General features: G+C 49.3%; 1 protein-coding gene across 3 annotated transcripts; it reads right to left on the bottom strand.

Moving 5' to 3' along the window:
* Positions 1–858: 858 nt before the first annotated feature.
* On the bottom strand, positions 859–23,223 carry Ube2g2 (ubiquitin conjugating enzyme E2 G2). Of its 3 annotated transcripts, none has more exons than XM_034524702.2 (6): positions 23,071–23,213; positions 15,130–15,165; positions 14,996–15,041; positions 4,959–5,077; positions 3,279–3,419; positions 859–2,385 (listed from the first exon to the last, which is right to left on the bottom strand). In XM_034524702.2, exons 1-6 carry the CDS (start codon positions 23,111–23,113, stop codon positions 2,273–2,275), a joined length of 498 nt encoding a protein of 165 aa, XP_034380593.1. In that variant the 5' UTR covers positions 23,114–23,213; the 3' UTR covers positions 859–2,272. The 3 variants fall into 3 exon arrangements, with proteins under 3 accessions (XP_034380593.1, XP_076772627.1, XP_076772628.1); XM_076916512.1 differs by lacking the exon at positions 23,071–23,213 and adding an exon at positions 22,672–22,963; XM_076916513.1 differs by lacking the exons at positions 859–2,385; positions 3,279–3,419 and adding an exon at positions 4,102–4,393 and having other exon boundaries at positions 23,071–23,223.
* Positions 23,224–27,897: the final 4,674 nt, after the last annotated feature.

Here is a 27,897-nt window from a genome sequence, read left to right as displayed (position 1 = left end):
CTTCTGGGGGGGCTTCCAGGCCTCTGATTCGTGGATGTGAGCATCCACAGGTCAGCCATGCACTGCATGTGAGTAGGCTGTTATGTGACAGGTTCTAACCAAGTCACCAATATGCAATCACCCCTCCACAGACATCAATCAGAGTTAAGTCATGGCTGCTGCTGGTGCCTGTGACTGAGTAGAGAAAACTAAAATCACTAGGCGTTGGGGGGGGGGGGTAGGGTTGTGTAAGGGACTGGGGACACCCCAACTACCTAGGGAAGGAATGGTGGCACCACCTGGAGCTGAACCCAGGCTCCATCAGTGGTTGGGAGCTACCTCAGAACAGCACGGTCTGCTGGAGAACCAGGGCTAATCCAATACCTTGATTCCCAGGCAGGTTCAACAGTGCCTGCAGCTTTGAGGCAGTGCTTCAGGGATAAGGTATGATGCCGTGCGGCAGCGCACGCGCCTTTGACACCAGTATTCAGGAGGCAGGCAGATCTGGTTCGAATCCAGCCTGGTCTACACAGTGAGAGCCTGTGGTGCTGATATGGGAAGCTATGTGAACCTGAAGCAAAGTATCATCAGATGCCTGCTGGTGACCACCTTGGACCACCCTGCTCACAAAACCACTCCACACAGTTAAGGGGTTGATAGCAAACACACAAATGCCTCATATCCAAGTCTCACGCTCCTGAGTCCTGCCACTGGCCCGAGGGAAGGACTTGCAGTCCTGGAGGGAGCAGAGAAAAACGGGAAAGAACGTAAGAGAGGGAAGGAAAGATAAAAAGAGAGCACTGGCAACCTCCAACCAGCCCAGGAAGATGACCAAGGCTCGGGTTCCCAGAGACTGCAATCGAGCACCACACAACACCGTGAGGACAGGTACACAATTTTATTTAACAGCAATTAAAGTCCACCTCAGAAGAGGGACACCAGAGAATTCTTTTTTTTTTTTCATTTAATAAATACAAATGAATAAAAATACTTTGTTTTGTAAAGAGACTGCCTCTCTTCCTTCCCCCACCCCCTACGCCAGGGAGACCTGAGGTTGACAACATGCCCTGTGACCATCTGTGTGGACATCTCCCCACACAGACACACTTCCTTACAGAGAGGGCTTCATCTCAATGGCCTACAAATACTATTTCGGTACAATTCCCTTCTCCTGTACCTCCCAACAGCAGACTCTGTTGCATTTCAAATAGACCGAAGTCCCCTGGGAGAAGGAAAGCACAAGGTGGAGCCCCAGAGCTGGCAACTATTAACACCATGAAGCACGCAGTGCTGGCCACTGACGTGGGCACGGGACAAGAGCAGACAATGTGCAGTAAGATCTGCTGCACACCCCCAGACACGCTGCAGCTTAGAGATAAAAACTCGTGTTTAACTGTAACCTGTTTAGAAAAGGCCAAGCATCCACTTCTACCACGGATCTGTTATTGCTTGTGGGGCCTGCTCGGGCACTGTCGCTCAGCAGGTCCTGCTGTCCCCCTCCACCCTGGCCTGCACCACAGCAGCGCCCCAGCCCGTCCAGCTCACAAGGCGCACCTCTGCTGAGCACCCAGTGGCCGATCCCCTTCCAACCCTGACAGCGAAGAACAATTTGATCCAAGAGCTAAGCCTGGTGCGGCCATGATGTGTATGCAGAGCCGCCAGGGGAGCCCCGCCCTGAAGCTCCGGCAGCCCCGCCTGTTCTAGTGTGCACACTAACTCAGACATGGATGCAACCAGAAAAAGCAGCCGTGCTGCTGACCCACGTCCCCTCTTCTCATGAACTCATTTACAAAGCATCCCCTGGAAGGGGCTACGGTGACATCTGTGACGCACACAGCAAGCCTCTGTCACCATGCCAAAGGCAAAGTAGGCTTCTAAGTGCAAAGTGTCAACAGAAGCTCAGAAGCTTCCGGGACACCAGGGACTGAGAGGCAGGGACAGGCCTGCACTGCTTTTCCAAGGCCCATGTCCTCAGAAGGAGCGGCACTGGTGCCCAGTCCCTGGCAGACGACAGGACAGGTCGTCAGCACTGCAGGAAGGAGCAGAGCTGAGGAGCCCATGGCTGGAGAGGTAGTGAGGACAGCCGGACCCTCCCGAGGCGCGGCAGGAGGAGTCTATTGCAGCACACTGTCATTATTCCAGTCATGATCTCAGGGGAGCTGCCTGTCTGGGGTAAAGGAAGAAACAATGGGGGCTGTGGCCCTGCGCTGCCTGTTGGTGTTGGCATGGCAGCACTGTCGCCACGTGTTCTTGAGGACAGCGCTGGACTGTACAGTGTGCACACGGTGTAGCCTCAGAGCCCCAGAGACTTCTGGACGATCTGCTTGGCGATCTTGTAGAACTGTTCACGGTCGTCCCTCCACATCTTGGAAGCATCTACGTTTGCTCCACTCTCATCATTGGGCTCTGAGAAGAAAGGGAGCTGTGAGTAACAGGGTGAGCAGCCTGGCCCCCACTTCATCTCAAGACACCATGCACGGATCTCTCAAGGGTCACTGTGGGTAGGAATGTGGACTCCCAACACAAACCAGGGCTTTCTGCCTGAGGAAGGGAGGCTGCGGCAGCCCCTCCACACCAGCAACCTGGGGCAGCCCTTTAGGCAACAGGAATCCCTTTTTCCCACACCCCCAAACTTCTCCTTCTGAGCCTCCCCAGACATGCAGCCACACTCGGGCGGCAATCGCGGCAATCCAGTTGAGGGCTCTGAGGGCCTGCCGCCTTCAGTCCTCTAAAGTCACCATTCTCTCGGCCGGAGTGTCCAAGTGTCCGAACGCCAGGCAGCCAGCATCAATGCTTCGCTCCTATCCCAATGCCAGCGCTGACCCACCAGCTTCACCCAATGGTCCTTCTAAGGCACAACTGAGGAGTGGCATCCAGTGCAGCTCCCGGGCCACCCACAAGGCTTAGTGCCAGGGCTCCCGCTCCTGGTCAGTTGATCCTTGGCCCCAAATGCCTCCCCCTCCCTGTCAACTCTTAGTGTCCCAACTCATTCCAAAGTAGCCAAGAGCGGTGCTTCTGCGGGTCAGGGTTAGCACACGGCCCGTTACTGTGGCTGGCTCTGTAAGCTCTCGAGGGTACCTCACACTGGGGTATCTGCTGCACCGAGCACTATACCCTGTACTGTGACACACAGTGAGGCCCCAATAAATCAAAATGCCAAAGATGAAAGACTAGGAAACGGCAGCCAGCAACCTGAGGATATACTAGCATGTGTTACACAGTCTATAATCCCGGACATCTGCTCACACTTGGGAAAGTACAGACCTGGTACAACAAGAGAAAAGAGACCGCAGCCTCACCTGCCAGCATGCTCACCACCGAAAGCAGGATCTTCTCCACACTCTGCACTGGGCTCCACCGCTCGGCACTGCTCTCATAGCCCATGGGGTCATCACCTGGGGCATGCAGGATGGAGATGCAGACTCTGCCGTCAGGGTAGACTGCAAAAGTCAGTCAGAGACGGGTCACTGTGTGGAAGCTCCAGACAGAGGCCAGCTGTTGGCACAGCTGAAACAGGAGTTTCCCGTTGGCACAGATCCCAGAGAGGCCTGCCAGCAACAGGCCAGACCTGTCGTGGACTGATCAGGTCCTGTGGTCACTAGCAAGGGGGGCTGGAACCAGGCCTGTCTAGCACTGACCAGTCACAACTGGATTCTACCTTGTTACATATTTCTCTCAGCATTATCACCAAAAGGAGAAAGTGAAAGATGTGTGGACAAATATTCTGAACTCAAATTCCCAAAGATCAAGGTCCTTCACGGGGCCCTGCAGAGCAAGTGTTTAGACATCCCTAACTCCACCCCTGGAGTCCATGTCTGTGTAGCTAGAGCAGAGGCAAGGCAACTGAACTTCTTAAGTGCCAAGAAAGGGGGGCATTTAGCACCAAACCCAGCTCAAAATTATTTTTACGAAATACAAAATATTTTACAAAATACATTTGAGCTGGAGAGGCAGCTGGGCCAGAGTTTGATTCCCAGGACCCATATGATAGCTCAGAATTGTCCTTAACTTCAATTCCAGGGGTTCTGACTCAGTCTCCTGGCCTCTGTCTGCTACACAGACATACATACAGGCAAAACACTCATACATATAAAATAAAATTGAAATAAAAAAACCCTGGTGTCAAATAAGTAAATGTTTTATTCCTGTAAAACAGAATATCCTACTTGAATTTCAGCTCCACAGGCAGAAAGATCAGAATTATTTGTGGCAATAAAAAATATTTACAAGAAGGAATATTATCCTAAATGCCATCATTCAAAATACAGCACACTGTCCATTTCTCGTCTGTGAATCTGGCATGGGCACGCGTGCGTGGACGTCAGGCTTGGGAGACGGAGACAGGAGATCAGGAGTTCAAGGCATCCTGAGGAATACAACGCCTCCATCGAACTTTGCTTATGGATAATACCTACTTGAAAAAGGAAAAGAAACGGCTAACCCCAGTCAGGCACACTCACTGACAGTATCAGGGGCCTCCGACACGGTGTTTTGTCGTGTGCGGGTCTGTGACAGCCTGCTTCCAGAGAGGCCCGCAGAAGGGTCAGATTCCCTGGAGCCTCAGCTGTGAGCACTGACGTGGATGGATGCTGGGAACCAAACCTGAGTCCTCTGCAAGAGCAGAGAGTGCTCTAACCCCCTGAGCCATCTCCGGCCCAATGCCAATTTCCCACCACTAAAAACAACACTGTGACAAAGGCCAAGTAGGACACAAAGCACTCAGGCCTGAAAGTTCTAGAAAACCCATTAACACATGATGGCTGGGCCAACAGCCAGTGTTAGGTTCATGCATTCCCCCTTCTACATCAAGCTGACCTTCAGTGCAGCACTCCTGGTGCTCACAGTGTAGCTCACTCGTCACGGTGTAGAGCTAAGAGCCACTGCAGAGATGTGCTGCAGCCATGCGCCTGCAGCGCCCTGCCCTTCCTAACAGTGTGGCGCCACCGTCCTGCCGACCGACCGAAGTCAGACACACTTACTGTTGGGATGGAACATCTCACAGGTGAACCTCATCTTCGGAGGGCTCAGGGGGTAGTCAAGTGGGAAACTCAGAATGGCGGGAAACACACCAAACTCAAAGCAAGTATCTTCAGGGCCCCTGCAAATCAGGAAAGAGACACATTTACAATGCCAGCCCCAACTCAGACGTGGGAGAGGGATACTATCATGGCCTCTCCCATATGCTCTCTAAATGGTGCATGGAAAATCTAAAGAACTGTGCTTTCTCCCCCTGGAGAGTCCATCTCGGTCCATTTCAGCCTGAGGCACAGACACAGTCTGAAGCCCAGCCGTACAGCTTCGCACAGCAACTGCACCAGAGAGAAATGCAAGCATGCCTGGGTCCTGGGGAGGTGACTGTGGGCATGAGGCCCAGCTCCTAGGAGGATTCAAGGTGTGAACTCTGGCAGACTGTAATCAAGAAGAGTCTATACATACAGACGAGGTGCTAAGGAATACATTTCAAAGGATATTTTGAATTTTCAATTATGTCTAAGATGTGAGTGTTAGAACAGACAGGGCACATGTGATCCTCAACTCATGTTCTATGCACACGCAGCCTAAGGCCACCGCAAGCCCACCAGCCCTAAGACTCCGAGCTGCACTAGCCATCTCCTAGTATGTAAATAAAGACACGTCCAAGCCATTACAGAAGCCCAGCTCAAGTCCTAGAGACCGGCATGCTGCCTGAGACCCACCCCCTCCCTTCCAAACCTTACTAATGTAACCCACGGCAGCAATTCAGAAGACCGTGGACACTGTCCACTACATAAAGTCGGTAAGGCAGAAATGCTGGCTCTAAGCTTCCTGCATTAGCATGGGTGAGATCATCTTGGAACAGCCAGCACAGCAGTAAAACCAAGCCTTGCACGACTCATACTGTCTGAGAGAACCAGGCCCTGCATCAACAGTGAAGCAGGCAGGGTGGCACACCTGACTTAACATCCACACTCTCCAGGCAGACACAGGAGTATTTAAAGTTGAAGACCAGCATAAACAGCATAGAAAAAAATATTTAAAAATTAAAATATATGTCTAAAAAAATACAGAGCTCTGTTTCCCTGTCTAAGCGGGTCTAAGACAAAAAGACCTCCCCACAGGATTTCCACAGACAGGATCTATGTTAGACCACAGAGAATTGAAGATACTACATGGAGGTAATTGATTCAAAAGCCATCTTATTAGAAAAGACTTTTTCAACGTACAAACTTATCTGGATGTAGTAGAGCTTAACGTCTAGAGCGACCTGGTCTACACAAGATCCTGTTCTTAAAACAAAACCAAACCAAAAACCAAGGTGAGGTAGGATGGGAGGGGTGGCTCAGCTGTTAAGAACACACCACTCTGCAGGGGACTGGAGTCTGATTCTGAGCACAACACTGGGGAGCTTGTAATCACATTAACTCCAGCTACAGGAGGATGCAACTCTGCTGGCATGTGTGGGCATTTGCACTGTGACACACATGTACACACGCCTATACAGAAGCACATGTACACTTAAATAATAAAAAACAACTCTGGGGGAAAAGCAATCCCAGTTAGGTAACAGATGAGTCTGCAAAGTGCTTGTTGTACAGGCACGAGAACCAGGACTCAACCCGAGGATCACGTGTACACAGGCAGGGTGGCCGTACTCAATTTTGACCCAGACACTGGAGAGGTGGAGCCCGGGGCGGGGAATCCCCTTGGCTCACTGGTCAGCCAGCCTCACCAAGTCAGCAAACCCAAGCCAGTGAGAGACTCCATCCCCAAAATCAAGCTAGACAGCTGTCCTGAGGCTGATGCCTCCATATATAAGCATGTGGCATAGATATGCATTTGCACACACATACATGTTCATGTACACACAGATAAGACACCTCCATAAAAAAACCAGCAGTACAAACCTGCTTAAAGTTTCGATAAGTTCCTTTACAACAGTGACATACAGATCTGTAAAATACTAGCTGCACTACGTATTGCCATGATTAAGAGAGAAAGACAAAATTTTAAAAAGCTTTAATTTTGTTTTCAGTCACACCCAGAGCTTCAAAAGAACAATGCAGTGTCTTGTTAGCCAGGTTCTTCTCAGTGACAAGCCTTGACTCTGGAAAGCGATCCTATGCTACTTCAAAAACAACAGTGACTAGCTCTCCTGCTTGGAGGGATGACAAGCAGCCTGACAGTCCCCTGGGGTTCTGGCACCAGGCCAGGGCAGAGGATCCCCTGGGAAGCGGCATGGCCACCTTCCCAGGGTGTGGTCCAGCTGAGTTTTCCTCTGCTGCAGCAGCCTGGATGGACCCTGAGCTGTGTCCTCTTGGTCGGTTGAGCACTAAGGCTGGGTGACTGTCACCTATGAGTACTCCCCATCCTTCTGCATTAAGGGGGTCAAGGGGGCTCGCTCTCACCATTGTGCCAAGTCACCATCAGCAAAACCCACCCCCAAACTGAAGAAGTTTATGAACAAGGAGCTATCACTGAATTTAAATGTGGCAGACATATACAAGGAAGACTCTGGGGTTTTGATCCCTTTAAGGAATCTGTGACTGGTGAGCGTGTGGAGACGGTAACTGGCGGGCAGCAGAGTGACTTCAGAACATAGGAAACGGCTTCATCATGCCAGAAGCCTTAGGAAGGAAGCATCTAAACAATGGCTGCTCAGCAGCGGGGTCCACACTCCTCCCCAAAGGCCTTTCTGATTGATATGAAAAAGTTTCATATGAAACTTTTTGCTAAATAAACTTTTATGATACTTCAAAAAAAAAAGTTGGTTAAGGGGCCTGCTGCTATTTTGCCATTGAGGCAGGGGGGTGCACAATGGAGTCCTTAAAACTGCAATCAGCAGGTTAACAAAGATACCATCTCGGAAGTAACCCAGCTAGCCAGGCATGGTGGTGCACACTATTAGGCCCCAGCACTTGGAAGGCAGAGGCAAGCAGACCTGTGTGACTTCGAGTCCAGCCTGGTCTATACGGAAAATTCTAGGCCAGCCAGGAGTACATAATAGAGAAATTCTGTCTCAAAAGGAGAGAGACAGACACAGACACAAAGTGACGTACTGAGACAGAGAAGACACCCTGTAGGGCCTCGCTATGCCTGGCACCTCTGAGTCTAGAGTAAGAAAAAACAATGGGTAGTGTCCTTGGAATGAGCTCAATGGCATCTGTGCAATGCTTTGATAACAGGTCTTTGTTTCTCATAATAGGGCTTTCTTTAAAATTTAAAAAAAAAAAAAAAGTCTCCCGGGTTGTTCACAGCATCAGAAGCATGACCCAACACTTCCTCAAGGGCACCCACAGCTTAAACAGCAAAGCTGTTTGCCCACACTCAGGCTTACTACTGGTTTAAACTGGGGTTTCTTTCTCTTTTCCTGCACGCCTGCCACTTCAACAGGTATGCAGGTGGCAAACTATTGCAGGGACATGCCTGCCAGAGGGAGGAAATGCCACACTGAGGCTTCCTGCCCCAGGACAGACAAATAGCCCAAGAGAGCTTCTGGACAAGTTTCACTCCCACTTCTGGAAGTGAGGATCCTCATCTCAAAGAACAAGAAGGGAAATCAATCACCTGAAGCACACGCCAATCTCTGGTGCCTATAAACAGCTTCCATCCCTGACTGCAAACGCCAGCTACCTTACTATCTCCCCGCACAGCAACAGATAACTGTGCTATCTATAACCTGCTGCCCATGGGTGCCTCCTTAAGGGCTTCATTGGCTTCTTTGTCTGTGAGAGAAACACCCGTGGAAGACAATGTCCCTATGGTCATGTTACCCCTGCCCCACTTCACTGCCTAACTCAGCCTGTCCTCCAGAGCTGCCTCGGATCACACCAGCAACACACGTGTAAACAAAGAACTCCAGCCAGAGCTTGCCTTTCGCTTGTAGATGCTGCAAGGTGAACCCTGTGCCTGGAAGGCAGAGGCTCAAAGCAGCCTCCTGATGCTGCAAGCTGTTTGACACCTTCCACCTCTGAACCCCAGGCAGCTGTTCCTAGGTCACCAGGGCCCAGAACATGTGACAAGGGGGTGCATGCACTACACATCTGACCATATGCCAGGCTGATGGGACTGGCTGGCTAGGCAGCAGAGGTCATCAGAGACTTGTCTGTTCCCAGGATGGACATCACCGCAGGAAGCTGTGACTAGAAAAAGGGGCCACATACACCTTTGCTGTCCCAGCAACTTGGATAGACAGGGACGCCCTGCTTCTGTGGTATTCAAAAGTTTCCTTCACGGCTAGAACCAGGATAGTAACAAATAGGGTTTGCTCCATTGGGATGTCAGGTCAACTCTACCTAAAGGAGTCCCAGCCACATCCTAGTGTTTGTGCGATACAGACACTGCTAAAAAAAAATCTTAAACACACCTGCAGTATTTGAAAGTCACCAAGTCTGTCAATTCTAAGAACTTCATAGTGAGTCCTAACAGAATAGCTTGTCTAATATAAATGCTAACCTCACTCACGCAGGAATTTCTGCGTGAGTGCATCCTTCATCCTAAGTCCTTCCCAGAAGACTGAGCACCGAGGTTCTGCAGGCTTTCCTGCATGCATGAGTGATGGGAATGAAGCTCTCAAGGCTGAGATTCTGGAAAACCCAAATAAGCGAACACCCACATCACAATGTTACTCAAGCAGCAACAACCTACAACCTCATCTGATGCCTCACAAAACCCAACAGGAACACTGCAGAAAAGGTCCTGGGTATGGAAATTCATGGCCCCTGCAAACAGGGCCTCAAACAGCCTCAAGTCCAACAGAAAGAACAAGGCTGGAGCTACAACAACCAGACGGTGAGGTGCGTGGCGTAAGGACAAGCACAGAGCACTGACCTAGGACGTCCAAATCTAAGGCCCAGCATCACGATCTATACTGACTTCTGACAAAGACACCAAGATTACTTACTCAATGAGGAAATTCAACAGAAGGCTCTGAGGCATGTGGACAGCCACAGGCAAAGAGTGAAGGCTGACCCCGCTCCTATGCTTTCACTCCACACAAAACTGAAAAGGATCCAGGACAGAAGTGTGGAGAGCTACAAGCTACTGGGGTAGTTAGCACTCACTGTCAACCTGACAACACCTGTGACTACCTAGAAGGTAAGCCTCTGCGTCTGCTTGGGAGGGTTGATCTGGCTCAGGTTAACTGAGAAGGGAAGACCCACACAAATAAAGTGTCAAGGGCACGAGAGATGCTCAGTGTTTAGAGCATGAGCTGCTCTTCCAGGACCCAGGGTTAATTCCCAGCATCCATATGGTGGCTCACTGCCATCCTAACTCCAGTTCCAAGAAAACTACTTCCCCTGGCCTACACTGCATCCCATGTAGTCCACACACACACATGGAGCCCTCACCCCTCTGTGATGCTGTATGACACCGTCTCACGTTCCTGCTGCTGTGACTTGTCACCATAATGGACTATGCCCTCAAACTGTGAGCTGAAAATAATTGCCCTCTCCCTCTCTGCTGTCCTGGAACATGCTCTGTAGACAGGCTGGCCTCTGCCTCCCGAGGGCTGGGATTGAAGGCAAAGGCGTGTGCAGCCATGGCCCTGCGAGCCTTTCTCTCCTAAATTGCTTTTGTCAGGGTATTTTATCAGAACAATGGGAAAGTAACTAATAAAGTTATTAAGGTTATAAAGAAAGTATGAAAGAAAGCCTCTAAAACTTTTGGTTATATAGCATTCTAAAGCACAGTCCACTGAAGGAAACACTAAAGCAGCTGAAAGATGGCCTGGTGATAAAAAGCACTTGCTGTTCTTGCAGAGGACTGAGTTCAATTCTGTGAGCCCACAACCATCTGTAATATCAGCTCCAGGGAACCTGATGTGTCCCCCAAAGCTCCTGTATTGAAAATGTGTTTCTAGCTGGCGGGGTGTCCAGGGCTCTGGCTTCATCACTGGGTGAAGTGAATCTGAGCCACACTGAGCAGGCTGTTAGAAGGCTGGAGAAAATGGGTCTCAGGGGTGTCGGGGTGCCTCTGAAGGATGGTTCTTGTCCCTGACTAGCCCTCTCCTCCCTTCCTGCTTCCTGGCCACCATGAGGAAGCAGCTTCACCCCGCACGGGCTCTCACAAACAGTAAGTTGTTGTCTCTGACATTTGTCACCATGATGAAAACATGACCACACAACCAGTGACAGGCATCTATGCACATATGAGGACCCAGGCATCAAAGCCCGCCCTTGTGCTCGGCCTGCACAGACCCACAGTGACAGGCCATCCAGGAGGGTAACAGCAAAGCTAGCAGTAAGAATCAGACTTCCAGTGTCCAAAACACAAGGGACACAGGAGGCCCTAGAAACCATCAAGAATCTAAGGGAGGAGAGGCCCCCACTCACCAAAGAACAAAAGCCCAGCCAGCTCTCTGCCAAAACAGCAGGGTGAGACAAACCCACAGGAGGACAGTTAATTCCTTGATAGATGTTCTAAGAACATTTGTAAACGGCCTCTTGTTTGTGAAGGGTCTGGAACAGGACCAAAACCCACAAAGTCACTAGATTTTGAAGCAGGGGAATTCCATACTAACGCAAAAGCCCTATTCAAACACAAACGTGCTCTCTCAAAAATCAGTTCTAATTACTTTTTAAGACAGGTTTTCAAAATATTTGTTTAACTTTATACTGTTTATATAAATTAGTAATAGTTAACTCAACAGACTTTTAGCAATGCACTTTTTAAAATCCATCCTAGAGAGCTCAGCTATTCTTTAATAAGCTTCTAAACCTGTCTACTGTGGATACACATGAGGCAACACCTTTTAAATATTACAGACTCCTTAGTGCCCTGACCTCTGCAGGCCTAACAACCGCTGCCTTACGGCAGGCGTGCCACTCTGACGGCTTGTGAGCAAGTGCAGGTGTGCCTGTGTTGACACAGGACATGGCAGATGAAACAGACAGGCCACACATCAGCTCACACACATGATCACATGATCACATGCTTCAGTTCACACACATGATCATCTGCTTCTTTAAAAGCAAACAAGGCCCAGGGGGCATGGCCGGAGGCCCAGAGTTTGATCCCCAGCACTGAAAAGTAAGTGAAAGAAAAGTAAACGGAGCTCCACCTGTCAGGCCCACAGCAATGACCGGGCCTGGGGCAGCCCTGGCTACAGGCCTGAATCATCCCTCTTGTCTGGCTTCACCAGTGTGATTTAATTATCAGCAAGTTCCAGAAATGAGTCCTAAATTTAAATTTTATTATAGAGTATTATCAAATTTTCTGGGGTAAGTTCTTTTTGTTAGTTGGTTGGATTTTTTGATACAGGGTCTCTCATACAGCTCTGGCTGTCCTGAAATTCACTAGGAAGACCAGGCTGGCCTCACACTCTGGCATCCATTGCCTCTCAAGTGCTGGCATTAAAGGTGTGTACCATTACACCCAGCCAATTTTTCTATTTTACTAGCTCTTGTGACTACTGTTACAGCCCAAGGTTTCCAGCATCCACCAGAAACTTGGGACATATCCCTCAAGGACACAAGGTAACTGTACCACATTGTACACAGACTCCAGAAAACTAAGAAGAAATGTGACCCGGCAGGCAGTAAGGTCTGAGAGACATAAATAAGACCTGCTGTGCTTGCTCTCGGTTCCGGATAGACGACTTTAAAAACAACCTAACTCCTTACTTCCACTCAGCTTTCATGTGTGATCTAACACTCATAGGCACAATTACCAGTACTTTTCCTAGGCCAACCTGTAGATCTTTAGGAACAAAGTGCCAGGCCTATAATACCAGCAAGTCAGTAAGCTGAGAAAAATGGATCAATAGTTCAAGGCATTCCTGGGCCACAGTGGTGAGTTCAAGACCAGCCTGGTGAACTTAGCAAAAGCCTGTCTAAAAAGAGCTTGGGCATAGGTGTGGCAGTGCTCTGAGAGCATGTACAAGGTTCTGGGTATGCAGGGGTTGGGGCGGGACGGCAGCAATGTGCTTACAGCACAGACACAAACAAACCCTGCCTTGCTCAGAGCTCATGGTCCTGGAGCCAAACCTCTCTCCCTACCCTGCCCTCCAGATCAACAAAATCCAACCTGAAACACTACAGCTAATTGAAATTTGCATTCACTAAGAAGAAACCGATTCCAGAGTGCCGTTTCCTCAGGCTAACCTAACTTCATTTTCTTACATCTAAGGTAGAAAGAAGGAAGTTAAACAGGCTGAGTCTGGACCGGAGAACACTCTAGACTCGGAGTCCCGCTGTTTCTATTTCCAAGCAACATGATGATAAGTTAAATATCACAAAATCTAGACTGGGGCTAGGAGCCACACGCTCACTCAGGACCTGGCTCTCAGGCAAGGCCTGAGAGCCAGGGAAGGCAAACTGGAAATGAGAAGCAGAGGAGGGTTGGGGGGAGAGAAGGGGAAGAAACAAAAGGCCCGGCTCTTCATGTGCAGTGCTGTCCTGCAGGTCCATGTGCTAACCTGCTGCTCTGAGGGCCTTTCCCTACTAGAGAAGCCACCCATACTATCTGAGGCTCATCCGTCATGAGCACTGCGTATTACAGGACACAGACATATACTGATAAACATACAAATATTGTCTTGCTTAGCTTCCTGGTTTCTAAGCCCTTCCTCTGGGTCAGGCCTTCAACATTTAGACAGACCACCCAAGTTGGGTCATAAAGAAATTCTCTGACTTAACTTTCTCCATGATAGGTGCTAAGACCATCCTCCTTCCAGAAGGGTCTGGGCTCATGACCTTGATTAAATAATGTACAAAGAGAGGCTAAGAAAGTCAAGCAGACAGGCCAGCTGAGCTTCCACGAAGGCTATCAGAGTCACACATGCTGTGAAAGGCATCAGAGAAAGGAGACAGCGGCATTAGAGGGTGAGGTTGGCAGCTCATGGAAAGATGAACGGGAATCCACCATGTACTACAGAGTACCACAGGGACAAAGCTGTGCTCCAGACCCTTCACACCTCTGCCCAGGATCCCTTCACTGCATATTTGTGTGCTTCAAAAGGCTTTCTAAGGAGCTACAGAGATGGCTCAGTAGTTAAGAGCACTTGCTGCTCTTGTAGAAGACCCAGGTTCAATTCCCAGCACCCACATCAGGCTCACAGCTGTCTCTAACTGGAGTTCCAGAGACACTGACACTCCCTTCCAACCTTCACAGGCAACAGGCACACATCTGGGACATGGACACACATATAGGCAAAACACACATACTCATATAGATAAACACACATACTCATATAGACAAACACACATACTCATATAGACAAACACACATACTCATATAGATACTTCAAAAGACTAAAGCTCAGGCTCTCTATGAGGAACTGTAGATGTGAGTACAGTGTCTCAGGGAGCTGCTTCAATGACAGAGTCATACAAACCCCAACTTCTAGCTAATGAGAAGTTCCAGACATACGAACTCCAGCTTCTAGCTAATCAGAAGTTCCAGACATCCAGACTTAAGCCTGAAGAGAGGCTGTCATGGGGACAGAAACCTCTGGGACGTGCCACTCTCCAGGTATCCAGTGCCATGACTGCACTGGATCAAAGCACACTGGCAGCTGCCCTGGTAGGGAGAGACCCCACAGCCTGGGACACAGAAGTGCTCATTGTGCCATCCATGAGGTGAAAGCAAAGGGGTGAGTGAGGCACTGCTTCTTCCTAAGAGCACCACAGACTAAAATCACCATCTGGGCCGGGTGCTGGCGGTGCACACCTTAAATCCCAGCACTTGGGAGACAGAAGCAGGTTCAAAGCCAGCCTGGTCTACAGAGTGAGTTCCAGGACAGCCAAGGCTACACAGAGAAACACTGTCTTAAAAAAAAAAAACTAAATAAAAAAAATTTTAAGAATCCCATTTTAAAACTATATAAAGCTAATATTAAAATAAATTCTATTGGTTCTAAGAAAATGCTAACATCTCCTTTGCATCCATGTTCACCTGGCTTCTGCCCAGGAATACCTGAAAGCTACAAGGCCCACTTGAGTTCAGTCAACAGTTCAGAGTTCAACATTTAGAGATTCTTATGTCTAGTTTCCAGTAAAGCACAGGGGGGGAAACGTAATTCACATAATTAACTTACATGATCAATGCCTCCCATTCAAAAAAATTCTCTTCATTCATGGGGCCTGCAGGGAAAGAAAAAAATACATCTTAATTCGAAGACAGTTTTTGCAATTGGAAGAAAACCATAATGAAATTACCCAAGCCCCTTACCTGCCACAATTCCTTCTGGAGGATTCAGGGTTAATTCTGTAAAGGTAAAGAACACAGACATTACCAACAGAACGTGTGTTACACTGTCACTTAGCAAAGCACTTCTGTGAATCATATAAACTACAGATTACAGGGGTCACTTCGTCCAAGAGGGTGCCTCTTGGTCCCCAAATGAGTGCCCAGGCCTGAAACCAACAAGGCTCCTAGCAGCTCTTGACAGCAGTAAGAGGTGGAAAGAAAGAGGGCGGACTGCCTCCCCAAAGTGTTCCTGCCAGCTCCTGACAAATGCTCACAGATCTAAAATGGGATGTTTTCTAATTAAACGGCATTTCCTAGCATTTTAAGAGTTGGCACAAACCTCTCTGAATGTGACAGAGCAGGAAGATGAGGCCAAGCTCAGACTGCAGGGAGACTGACATAATCATGACCACTCTCTAGGTCAGCGACTGATTGTGCCACTACCCTGCAGAAGCCCAAACAATGGCAGGCAAGCCCACTACAGCGTCACTGCTACTTAAGGCCAGCACCTGCTCAAGACCGGTGTCCAGCTCTGCTACCAGGTGGCCTGTCAATTCTTGGCATCATGATTTTTACCTATGTCATGTTCTGGTTTGGGGTGTGTCCCTAAGAGTCAAGGGTTGAAAGTAGGGTAGCAGAAGTGGGCTAGGGAAGAATACGGCCTTTATAAGAGGTGGGGGCGTGAGGTGGTGTGTGACACTGGGTATGTGACACCAGAGTCATTACAGAAGCGGGTAGCTACTCCGTTTTCCTGCTCCGGGTGTGACCGCACCCTCATGTACACTCCCTCATTCAAACCACCAGTTACCACAGTGTGGCCCTCCAGCTGCCTTCCCACAGACCCTGCTCTTGTACTCTAAAACCCCAAAATAGGAGTTAAAAGACAACAACAACTGAGTATCACTATGTGAAACCTGGACTGGCCTGGGATTCATTATGTCCCAGGCTGGCCTCAAACTTGCAGCTATCCTCTGGCCTCTGCCTCCCAAACGAGAACTGTCTGTGCACACCACTGTGCTCAAGTGAGCATTTCTGTTTAATAACATTACCCATATTGAATACTGTGGTGGTAAATGACCAACAGAAGAGTGTAGCTTGTGGACACATTTGGAAAAATGGCGAAGGGAAGGAGAAGGAGCAGGCACATTAGGACAAGTCGGAACACAGTAAGAAAACCAGGGCAGAATGCGCTCTGCCATGGACACAAAAGACCTACAGAGCCAAATGACTGTCTCAGAAAAACCAAAACATGAATAAGCCTCCGCCAAGTACGATTAAGGCAAAGGGACCAGCCACGAAGATCTGAAACAGATCATCCAAAGAAATCGAAAGCCAGTAAGAAATAGTGAGGTGGTCAAAGCTGAGGTCAACATCCACCCACCCCTGAACTAGCTTCCACACACATGCAGTCGGGGCATGAGTCTCGCACAGTGTAAACTCTTAAGAGAGAGCGTGCGGACACACATGTTCTAACAGAACATATGAGATGAGTGAGGCTGCCTCGGATTTCACAGAGCGATTAGGGCAGGGAGTCCTTCCCACTGCTCCCCATGCCCCTAGCAGTAAACGATCAGGGCAGGGAGTCCTTCCCACTGCCCCCCATGCCCCTAGCAGTAAATTATACCTAAGAAGCTGTGGAAAGGCGAAGTGGAAGAAAAAAGGGGGTGGGGGTGGAAAGGAACGCCCAATATCGACAGCACATTCTGTCGTGGACACATCAGCACAGGGACTACAGCAGGCCCTGGAAGGACTACAGCATGAACCTGTACGTACATCTGTGCAGACTCTAGTGTGCACTCAACTTTGTTCACAGAAAGGTAAGGTAAGCAACCCATTACCACAGGCTGGGACAGCTATACTGTGGGAAAACCTGCAAAGGTAAAACACCACCAGATCATCTTAGGGGCTTTTGGGAACTCAAAAAGGAAAAGAGGGGTAAGCTGAAAGACACACAACAGAGGTCCAGCAGGGGACAGCTCTAGCTGCGAAGTCTGACAGTCTGAGTCTGATGCCCAGTGCACACACGGTGGAAGAGAGAACTGGTTCCCTCCCACATGAGTGGCAAGGTGTGTGTATATCCACACCCCCAGCACACACGATGATAATTAATGTCAATAAAAATATTGGTGAGGGAAAGTGGACGAGGGGCTGGAGAGACGGCTCAGTGATTAAGAGAATTCACTGCTCTTACAGGGAGGGGCCCAGGATTGGCTCCTAGCACCAACATGGCAGCTCACAACTATGTGTAACTCCAGTTTCAGGGGATTCAACACCCTCTTCTAGCCTCTGTGGGCGCTGTATTCGAGTGTGTACTTTAATACACGCAGGCAAACACTCATAAGATAATAGTGAGATTGTTTAAGTGAATGAGAGCGACAGGGAGATGAAGAAGGCCAGACAGAGGAGGACACAGGCACTGGCAGTCAGATGCGTGCACACTTCCAGGAGGCGAGGCGGTGGACACCAGGTACCATGAAGGCTGTGCGGACACACTGGCAACACAGCTAGCCCTCCAGTGTCCCTCTGGAGCTCCCGAAGGAACAGACTACTATGTGATTAACATTTAACAAAAGAGGCAGAGAGACTCTGAGCTGCTGAGATGTGGGGCTGGGGCAGAGGCCCGATGCTGTGAACAAAAGGCACCTAGGGCAAAATGTAGCCAGGCTGTATGCTTTGTAAAAGTCCCCTTTGGACTGACCCTGGGACACTGCTCCCTCAAGTCTGCATCTGGAGACCGGCAATGGAGGTTGTGGGCAGCCTGTGCCATCCCACCCACTTTGCTATCCAGCAGTGACCCCTGCTGGTCAGGGACGAACTGCAGTCAACAGCAGGCGGGCTTCAGGACAATGTGCACAGGCTAACACAATCTCCGCAGTGCCACACTCAGTGATAAACACAAGTTCCAGAAGAGAAATAATTACTACCCATATCAGAAACTTTCAAAGACCATTCCCTGAAAGTGGTGATTTTAAAAAATAAAAAAACTATTTTTCTTAAAAGTAGCTTAAATAGCCACTGTACAAACAAAATATAAATTGTTCTCCAACGTGGTAATTCCATTTTTAGAAGCCTTGACTGGTAAAAACAAGAAAGATGGCTGCAGAGGTTACTCCTTCAAGAAGCTGAGAAAATATGAAAGCCCCAAGGTCTACAATGGGAGAACAAGAAAATCAGGGGGAGGAAGGGTCACATCAGCATGTTCTACACACTGCACAGGAAGCTCCTGGATATACTGAGGAAGGAACCAGGTGGAGAAGAAACTACATGTCAAGTAAGGTCACCAGGCCAGGTCCTAGTCCAACCTCCCATGTCCTCACTGAGACCTCAGGTAAGCAGGGTCTACAGGGTAAGTCCCAAGTCAGCCAGGACTACACAGAGAAACCCTGAGTTGAAAAACAAACACAAGAAGGGGCAGAGTGGTGAAGCACCATGAGGTCAGACTGGGTGGCTCCTTTTATACTCACAACTGGGTGGCTCCTCTTTTTTACAGTGACCAAGTGTTTGTGCAGGAGAAGCCAAAGTGTGATTCCACAGAGACAAGTACATGATGTTCACAGCAGGTCTTGTTGTCACAGCCACACGCTGGCAACATCCCACTGATCATCAGGAAGCAAGTGTTTAAACAGTGCAGCCTGGCCAGGCAATGGGCTATGACTCTACAGTAGAAAGGACACTGCTGGGCGGGCGGGGAGACGGCTCAGCAGTTAAGAGCACTGGCTTCTCTTCCAGAGGTCCCTGGTTCAGTTCCCAGCACCCACACAGCAGCTCACAACTCCAGTTCCAGGAGATCCAACTCCCTCCTCTGGCTTCTGCAGACACCAGGCATGCGCTTGGTACATGACATATGCACAGGCAAAAGACCATATGCATAGACTAAAACTAAAACCTTTAAAAAGAAACGAAACACTGCTCCCTTATCTGTAAATATTCAGGGTCAACAGGTCTGAAAATATCAAAGTATCAGTAGAAATTCCCAGAAGTAAACAACTGATACCGTTTAAATGGCAACTCAGAGAACTACAGTGAAGTGTCACTCCACCCTGCCAAGCCCTGCCAGGACTTTTATACAACAGTTGTAACTGTCTGTTCTATCTCATCACTTGCTGCTGTAAGGGGAAGGGGAACCTGCAGCACACACAGACAAGTCCAGCGCAACGGTGCTGAGTGCAGAGGCCCAAGGAAGGGAGCACGAAGACTCCAGTGAGGGAAAGCAGATCTGTACTACCTAGGAGGGGCAGGGAGGAGAGATAGAGTGGTCCCAGGGCAGGGCATTATTTACAGCATGGATGTGGCACATTCTAACATACAGGATCCTGCAGTCCAGCAAGAAAAAGTCAGCCCTGTGTAAAGTCTGCCAGAGACAGACATTTGGCAAAAAAAAGACAGAGATGGCCTTTTGTGTACAAGAAAGGATGCTACTGCCTCACTCAGAATCGCTGACATCTACCAGACAAAGCTAAGACCCAAAGCTAACACACAAGTGAGAAGCCTGAGCAGCGGATACTCAGCTGAGGTGGGCCATGACACACGCCAAGAAAGCCACGGTGAAAAGCAGTTAGCATATCTGGTAACGCTGGCCGGTCACTCACAGGCTGCATGGGCCTCACTATGCTCCCAGTGCAAACCTGCACATGTCCACCAAGAGATTTTCAAAACTGCTCGCAGCCACAGGACTTGCAAGAATCAAACTGCAAGTAACTTCAGTGTCTACCAGCAGCAGAACAGAGGGATTCTGGTTTGTTCATGAAAAGAAATCCACTGAGCAAGGAAGGGAGCTGCAGTCACAAGCTTCCAGAGAAAGTAAGCTGAGACACGAGGCTGGGCAAGAGGTTCCAGGGCAAAGCAAACAAAGAACATATACTGTATAATTTCCATTAAGACAAACAAAAGAAAACCACACACTGTCCAGAGATAGAAGAGGCAATATGAAGAAAGGAAAAGAAAGACAACTCGGTGTGCTGGTAACTCCTGGTGGTCCTGGGAAGAAGATGAAGACTCTAGGTCACTGTCATGCTCTGATCTGCATCATGGACACTGAGTTACTCAGCGGGTCATTACTGTAACGAAGTGCCTGAGGAAAAGTTTTGGCTCCAGCTCTGGGAATTCCTGAATGAATGCCTGCTTATGAAAAAGCAGTACATTGGGGAAAGGGGATGGCATCTGAAGTATAAATAAAATACCTAATAAAAAAATTAAAAAAAAAAAGAAAGAAAGAAAAGAAAAAGCAGTACATCACAGCAAGGAGCGCCAGCATGGCCAGGAAACCAAGAGGAGGCACTGAGAGCAGATCTTTAACAGGAACACACAGCCCCAGCCTTTCCACTTCTGTGCCTGTGTCTGGCCTTAGGCAAACAGCTTAGCTCTGGCTCATGCCACCACTCTGATGTGCTGTCACAGTGGGCAGAGACACTTCCTGCCAAGTCTGACACGCTGAGCCCGAGAGTCCCAGATCCACACAGAGGAAAGGGAGAACTGACTCCTGTCAGTTGTCCTGACTTCTGCACATGCACAGCGGCACTTGCCTGCCCCCACAAAAATACACAGAAACAAATGTAATTTTAAAACAATCTCAAGTCTACCCCAAATTGGGAACTGTGACTCTGGAAACAGAGTCTCAGCAGATGCACCAGAATTAAATACAGAACATTCTGTCTAGGCTGGGCCCTAAGCCAGTGACTGTTGACGTTTCAAGTGGAAAATCTGAATACCAACACACCAGGCTAAGATGGCCACAGGACGACGGTACAGGAGAGGTATGAGTTACACTAACACAGCTAAGTAACCTACGGTAGCCAGGACTCTAGAGCTGAGAGGCAGGAAGGCCCTTCCTCAAGAGCCCACCGAGCCTAGGGTCACAGCCCAGGCCTCCAAACCACAAGATGGTGTCTGTTATGGTAAGCTGTCCGGGAGGTGACGATGTTATAGCAGCCCTGGGCCACTGTTCCTTTGTCTGTCACAGTCAGAAGAAAAGCTGTGGGAACATGTGATGAGAATACAAGAGTACACACTGCTCTTGCAGAGGGACCGAGTTCGCGTATCGGCACCCACAGGCTTTATTTACCAAGGGTGCCTGTAGCCCCAGAGATGGAGGCAAGGGTGGAAACAGGAAGATGTCTGGAGCTAACTGGCTGGCCATTCTAGCTGAAATGATGAGCCCCAGGTTCAGTGACAGGCCAGGTCTCAAGGGAAGAAGGTAGAGAGTGAGTGACAGAGGCGGGGACATCCACTATCTGTCTCTGCACACTCAGGACGCTGCACTTGTACAAGAGAGTGAGCTTGGGAAATGTCTCAGGTCTTGGCTTGGCTCTTTTTGTGATTTGAGAACAGTCTCATCATTTTGTGTCTGTTATTCAACAGCCTATAAAAACAAGGAGTCTGAAAACCATCAGGGCTGAAGAGATGACTCAGAGATGTGTTGCTCTGGCAGAAGGTCCAGGTTCTAGTCCAGCACCCACGCAGAGACTCACAACCAGCCGCAACTCCAGTCCCAGGGGATCTGATGTCATCTACTGACTTCCACTGGCCCCAGGCGCACACAGGGCACACTTAGCTACCTGTAATCAAAACCCTCAAATACATAAAGTAATAAAAGTTGTTGAGTTAGACAATGAACCACACCCAAGGTCATATCACCTCTAAATCTACAGTATTATCAGTGTGGAAGAACACCTACCCAAATCTCTGCCTACGATCTAGTCCTGTTGATTCTACCTAGTCTTAAACACTGAGGACAAACCTTTTACGCCATAAAAGAACAACATTCAGTGGGACTTTTAATGGATTTACAGGGACATGAAAAAAACTGTCCTTGCTCCTCGTGTTTTTGGCACTGCTGGATGCATTTTCCAGTCACTGTTGCCACAGGCTTAAACAATATCCATTGATGACCTCATGGCTTCCATGTGTCTATAGGCCTGGGTCCAGCTGGGGACAGCTGGGCATTTCAGGGCTGCAACCCAAGTCCATTCAAGTCACTGGCACGACTCAGTTCCATATGGCTGTAACACTGGTCCCAGACTAGCTGTCAGCCTGAGGCCACCCTTACCTCCCTGCTCCTCTTTTCCTCTTCCAAGAAGCCACAGCAGGTGGAGCCCTCTCCTCTGGTGAACCCCCTGAGCTCCTCGCCAGCCTTCCTATTTTAGGGTTCCCTCTTTAACCAAATTCTTTCTCTCTCACACACTGAAATGATTCACGACCTAACTTCAAACTAAGTGACAATACGTTTTGTCTGACATCAGAGTTGAGGCTTTTTGTTTTTCTCTAACGTGAATACCCTTGGGTAGAAACAGCCAGAACTTAAACCCCTGTCCCGGAGCCTAACTGCTGTGTGGTCTCTGTCTCTGTCTCTGTCTCTGTCTCTGTCTCTGTCTCTGTCTCTGTCTCTGTCTCTGTCTCTCTCTTAAAGATAAAGGAGGTGATGTTTCTCAATCTAGAAACAGGGCTGAAAAAGTAAAACAGAGAGAAATACAGATCTGGATCCGAGCCCGTGTCCGAGAAACTTTGTTTTGCCCCAGTAACTCGCACCTGCAGCGTGGCCGGAGGTCTGAGTCCTTATTTCGTTTACTTTTAACTTTCTTCCCAAACTCTCCTCGACCTCACGACCACCTTCCGGGGATCGCCCGCTACTCGCCCCGCAACATCAACTGTCGGGAGGGCAGACTGCGCAGCGCACAGGGGCTCAGGGATCAGACCCGGGTCACAGGCCATGGCGGCGCTGGCCCGGCCACCTTCTGCGCCCAGGGCCTGTCCCGCGGCAGCCGGCCGGGGCGCGCAGGTGACCGCGACCGCCCGGCCTTCTTCCCGCACGCGGGCTCCCGCAGCCCGGGCCCAGTACGCCCGCCCCGCCCCGCGCCGAGCCACGCCGGGCCACGCCGCGGGCGGCTATGGAGAAGAGGACGGGAACGCGGGCGCCGCCTGACTCACGCTTATATTCGGCCATCAGCCTCTTCAACGCCGTCCCCGCCATACCGCGGAACCTGCGTTCAGCAGCCTCGCCACATCCGCGCCGGTCCCGCCCGTCCGCTCCGACGCCCACGGCTGCTTCCGGGTCGCGGGGGCTCCCGGCCGCAAATGCATCCGGGGCGCGCGCGCGGGTGACGTGGCGCGCCGGGGTGCGTCAGACAGAGGCTCGCTGGGGTTCGCCTCGCGCTCGCGCGGTCACGGTCACGGTCACGGCGCCCCCGCGCTGACGGAGCTCGGGTTCTAGAACCTTCTCGGCCAGCCTCACCCCTGGCTTTGGAACCTTCCTACGCCACCGTGAAGCTGCGCGTAGCTCGCCCTGTGGCCCTTTAGTCTTGAAAAATCTTACGAGAGCTCATGGCCCATCGTGGATTGTTCCCCAGTGAGACTCATTTCCTTGCGCTTGGCACGCTCCTCGTGGGTGGCTGTCCAGACCGTGAAACTTTTTTCCCCACTGTGTAGGCATGGGTGTCCTAGAACTCATTATCTTAGCCTCAGGCCGGCCTCGAACTCACAGAGATTCCACCCGCCTACCTCTGTCACCCATGTGCTGGGATTAAAGACGTATGTCACTACACCCGGTTTTTGAGACCCAGGTGATTTGAGACGATGACACTTTTAGCAAGAGAAAGAGTACCTTGGTTCAAGGAAGGATAAAGTTCCCGGACCATATCCTGTCCTCTCTCTGACCAAAAAAGTGGGACGGAGCCACCAGATAGATACTTGGTATATGATTTTTTAAAAAATAGTGTATCCTTTTTTATATATTTGATTTTTTTTAAGGTTATATGAGTACACTTTAGGTATCTTCAGACACACCCGAAGAGAGCATCGGATCCCATTACAGATGGTGGTGAGCCACCATGTGGTTGCCGGGAGCTGAACTCAGGACCTCTGGAAGAGCGGTCAGCGCTTTTAACCACTGAGCCATCTCTCCAGCTCGCTTGGTGTCTTCTTGGGTGCGCAACTGTTTTCCCTGAGTGGACATGAGGGATACAGCTCCAGCTCGGACTCAGCTCTCCGAACAAAGAGGCTCCCAGGACTAGGTACTTTGGGACAAAGAAAGTTTCTGCTGGGAGCCTGAGCACAGATTAAGCAGCTGTTATCTCCTCAAGCATCCACTGGACTCAGAAGATTTGAGGCATTAGATTCGTGGCATTTGTCATTTTTAAAAAGAATATTAGGATGCTACTCCAATTACATGTAGGGTGAAAACTCACGCAAGCATAACCCTCCCCAAGCCCCACCCACGAAACAAAAGCCGGCCTCCAGGGAACACGGTTCCTCCTGCTGTTGCCTGTAGAAGCACAAGCTATTCTAACATATGCAAATGATGCGGCAGCTCCGATTCCCTGGGACAATTTGAATGTGAGGCGTGCCCATATGTTTGAACCCTAGCCAGGGTGGAACCTTTAACAGAGGCGGCCTCGCTGGAGCGAGTGGGTCCCTTGGGGATGGGGGTGAATTTTGAGATCAGAATCGGCTTGAATTCTATTTCACTCTGGTTCCTAGTCAGTTGAGGTGTGAGCAAGTAGCTGTCACACGCTGCTGCTGCCTTGGAGCCACCTGCCACCATCACAGACTGTATCCCCTCAAACCCTGAGACAAAATTAACTTCTGGTAAGTTGTTTCTTGTCAGGTATTGATCTCAGCAGTAAGAAAACAAAATAGTAAAGTGGTACCATGCTGTGATAAGCCTGACCATGAGATGCAGCTCTTCAGAGCTTAGTTCTTTTTCTTTTTCTTTTTTTTTTTTTTTAAGATTTATATATTTATTTACGAGTACACTGTAGCTCTCTTCAGACACACCAGAAGAGGGAATCAGATTCCATTACAGATGGTTGTGAGTCACCATGTGGTTGGTAGAACTTGAACTCAGGACCTCTTAGAGGAGCAATTGGTGCTCCAGTCCCAGAGCTGGTTTTAAGAAGAATAGTGGAAGGCAGGTTCAGAGCTGTGAGCTAGACTAGTCCTGAAAGGCTGTGAGCACGGCTAAGAGGATCATTCCGATGGGAATCCGCACGACCAGAACGCCAAGAAATGCAGGTAGTCAAGACTGGTCACGAAGCTTTATCCCAGAGGTGAACAAGGAACATTATCAGAAACTCGGCTGGCAACCATTTCAGGTCACATCCCGTGGCAGGACAACACAGTGCAGTTTCCTCCATCTTGGATTCTTGCTGAGGCCATTTTAGGTTTAACTAGAATCTGATCTCCTTGATGGGAAGCGCCATGGACAGTTGTTCAGCTCTATTCTAGGAACCCGAGGTCAAGATGACCCTGCTAACTTAGCTTCTGTTAAAGCTTGTGCAGATCCTCCTCCAGCTAACTGCTTTTAAACTGCTTGCTTGCACAAAACTTCTCCCTGCAAACTGCTGACTGAGTTAGCAGGATGTGGTTTTTTTTTTTTTTTTTTCTTTAAAAACCCTTACTCAGGACTAGAGAGATGGCTCAGCAGCACAGCGGTTAAGAGCACTGACTGCTCTTCCAGAGGCCCTGAGTTCAATTCCCAGCCACCACATGGTGGCTCACAACCATCTGTGATGGGATCTGATGCCCTCTTCTGGTGTGTCTGAAGACAGCTACAGTGTTCTCATATACATATTCTTTAAAAAAAAAATTATAAAAAGTTTTAAAAACCCCACCTTACTGTATACTCTAAAGCAGTGGTTCTCACCTTCCTAATGCTGTGACACTTTAACGCAGTTCCTGATGCTGTGGTGCCCCGCCCCCAACCGTAAGATTATCTTTGCTGCTACTTCATAAGTAATTTTGCTACTGTTTTAACCCCTGCAAACCAGTGCGCTTTACTTTTTTTTTTTTTTTTAAGAATTATTTTATGTATGTGAGTACACCGTTGCACCAGAAGAGGGCATCGGATCCCATTACAGGTGGTTGTGAGCCACCATGTGGTTGCTGGGAATTGAACTCAGGACCTCTGGAAGAACAGTCAGTGCTCTTAACCTCTAAGCCATCTCTCCAGCCCGTGCTCTTTACCTTGAGTCCCAAATACCTAAGTGTGGTCCCAGCTGGCTAGAATAAAGATTCCCAATCGGCTATAGACTGTATCTGAGTGGTCTTCTCTGGTCGACTCCCCATAACAATTCTAGCCATCATTTCCCTGCATCCTAAAAACTCGAGTGAGGCCAAACTTAAAAAGGAACAGACTAATAAGCTGTTTGGCAGGGGATTTCAGGGCAGCCTACCTAACATCCAGGCGGTGGCATGGTTCTTGTTCACCACGTTCATCCAGATTTACAGTGACAACAGGTAGAAAGTGGCCCAGAGAAATGTGAGAAGTGTTTTGGTGAGTAGAGCTCTCACTAAGTTGAGGGCAGGGCAGATTTGGAACAAGCTGCAGTGGTTAAAGGAATTTAGTGCCACTTAAGAGCTGTCTGAGACCCTGCACTGGGACAGTAGGTACAGTGCCTATTGATATGAGGGCCCCAGGGTATAAAAGTGCAAATCCATCTGAGACACCCTTCAGGGTTCCCTGCTGAAAAAAACCAGCAGGCAGAGAGATGTTTTCCCAGCCCCAAGAGCACACAGAGGTGGCTGCAACTGTGGCCTAAGGATGCCAGGCTTCATCTGGAACTGACAGCCAAGTTTGGTGGTGGTGTCCACATTTGCAAGATGTAGGAGGGAAGAAAGAATGGAAATTTGTGCCAAGAGTCCAAAGAGCCACTGAAACAAGGCAATGAATGGATGGGAATATCAGATTTCCTGTACAGAGGCTCTGAGAAGCCACTGTGTGGAGTTGAGAAGGTAGAGGTTATCTGGTAAGGGATCCCTGGATGTTAGAGATGCCAGCAGGATGGGATGTTCACTGATGAATGCCTTAAGGCACCAAGTATTGGCCCAACAGAGACCACAAGCACCTCAGGCAACAGAACTGTGGGATGGGACTACCCACGGCTACCAGAGCCCAAATGATCCCAAGAACCTGACGCTAGATACGGAGCAGCCGGCTTTGGTTTGTGTCCTGCTGGCTTTCAGTAATCTTTGCTATGCTCCAATCCCTCCCGTTTGAAATAGGCATGTTTATCACTCTGTGCTGTTGCATGTTAGAAGTAACCTGTTTATTTTACATGGGCTCATGATTCAAAAACTGTCTTGCATCTCAGAGCAGACTTTGAACTTTGGAGGTGGGCACTGAGACCGACTAAATGTCATTTGTGTTATGCAACATATGATTTTAAGAGCCAAGTAGACTCTACAGTGATGTATTTGGGGGTCTGGCTGACCAGCAACTTGATTCAGTTAAGAAATGCCTAGAGTGTTGATGAAGTTCCCTTTTGAGCCTACCCTACGGGCCTTTTTCTGGCAGGATTAACTGCTTCCTGATCTCCCTCAACAAGCAGCCTGATGCTCCAGTTACCTTAGTTTTCCCCTGTCATGATGAAGCACCCCCAAACCATAAGCCAAAATAAACCCTTGCTCCTCGAGGCAGCTTGCCACATATTCTGGGACAGCACTGAGAAAGGAACTAATCTGTCTGGGAGACCTAGAAAATGGCTCTGACTCTGTACTACATTTGAAGGCACATATTCCTGCTGGGTGAATTAAGTGCTTGATGTTTGTGCTCAACTGATAGACTAACATAGCTCGGGCAATGACAACCCTGGTTTTGTCTCACCTAAGTACTGAAAACCCCTCACAGCCAAATTAGCATCAGTTCATGTCAAAGCAGATTAGTAGGTCAGGAACTGATACCCCACACTACACCCTGCCCCTAAAGCCCACCTTATCTTCACACACCTAGGGGAGGAGAGTCCAGGGGTATGTGCAGAT

This window comes from Arvicanthis niloticus, chromosome 20 (assembly GCF_011762505.2).
Source record: "Arvicanthis niloticus isolate mArvNil1 chromosome 20, mArvNil1.pat.X, whole genome shotgun sequence".
NCBI classification, from domain to species: domain Eukaryota; kingdom Metazoa; phylum Chordata; class Mammalia; order Rodentia; family Muridae; genus Arvicanthis; species Arvicanthis niloticus.
This window is presented reverse-complemented; position numbering and strand designations above follow the sequence as displayed.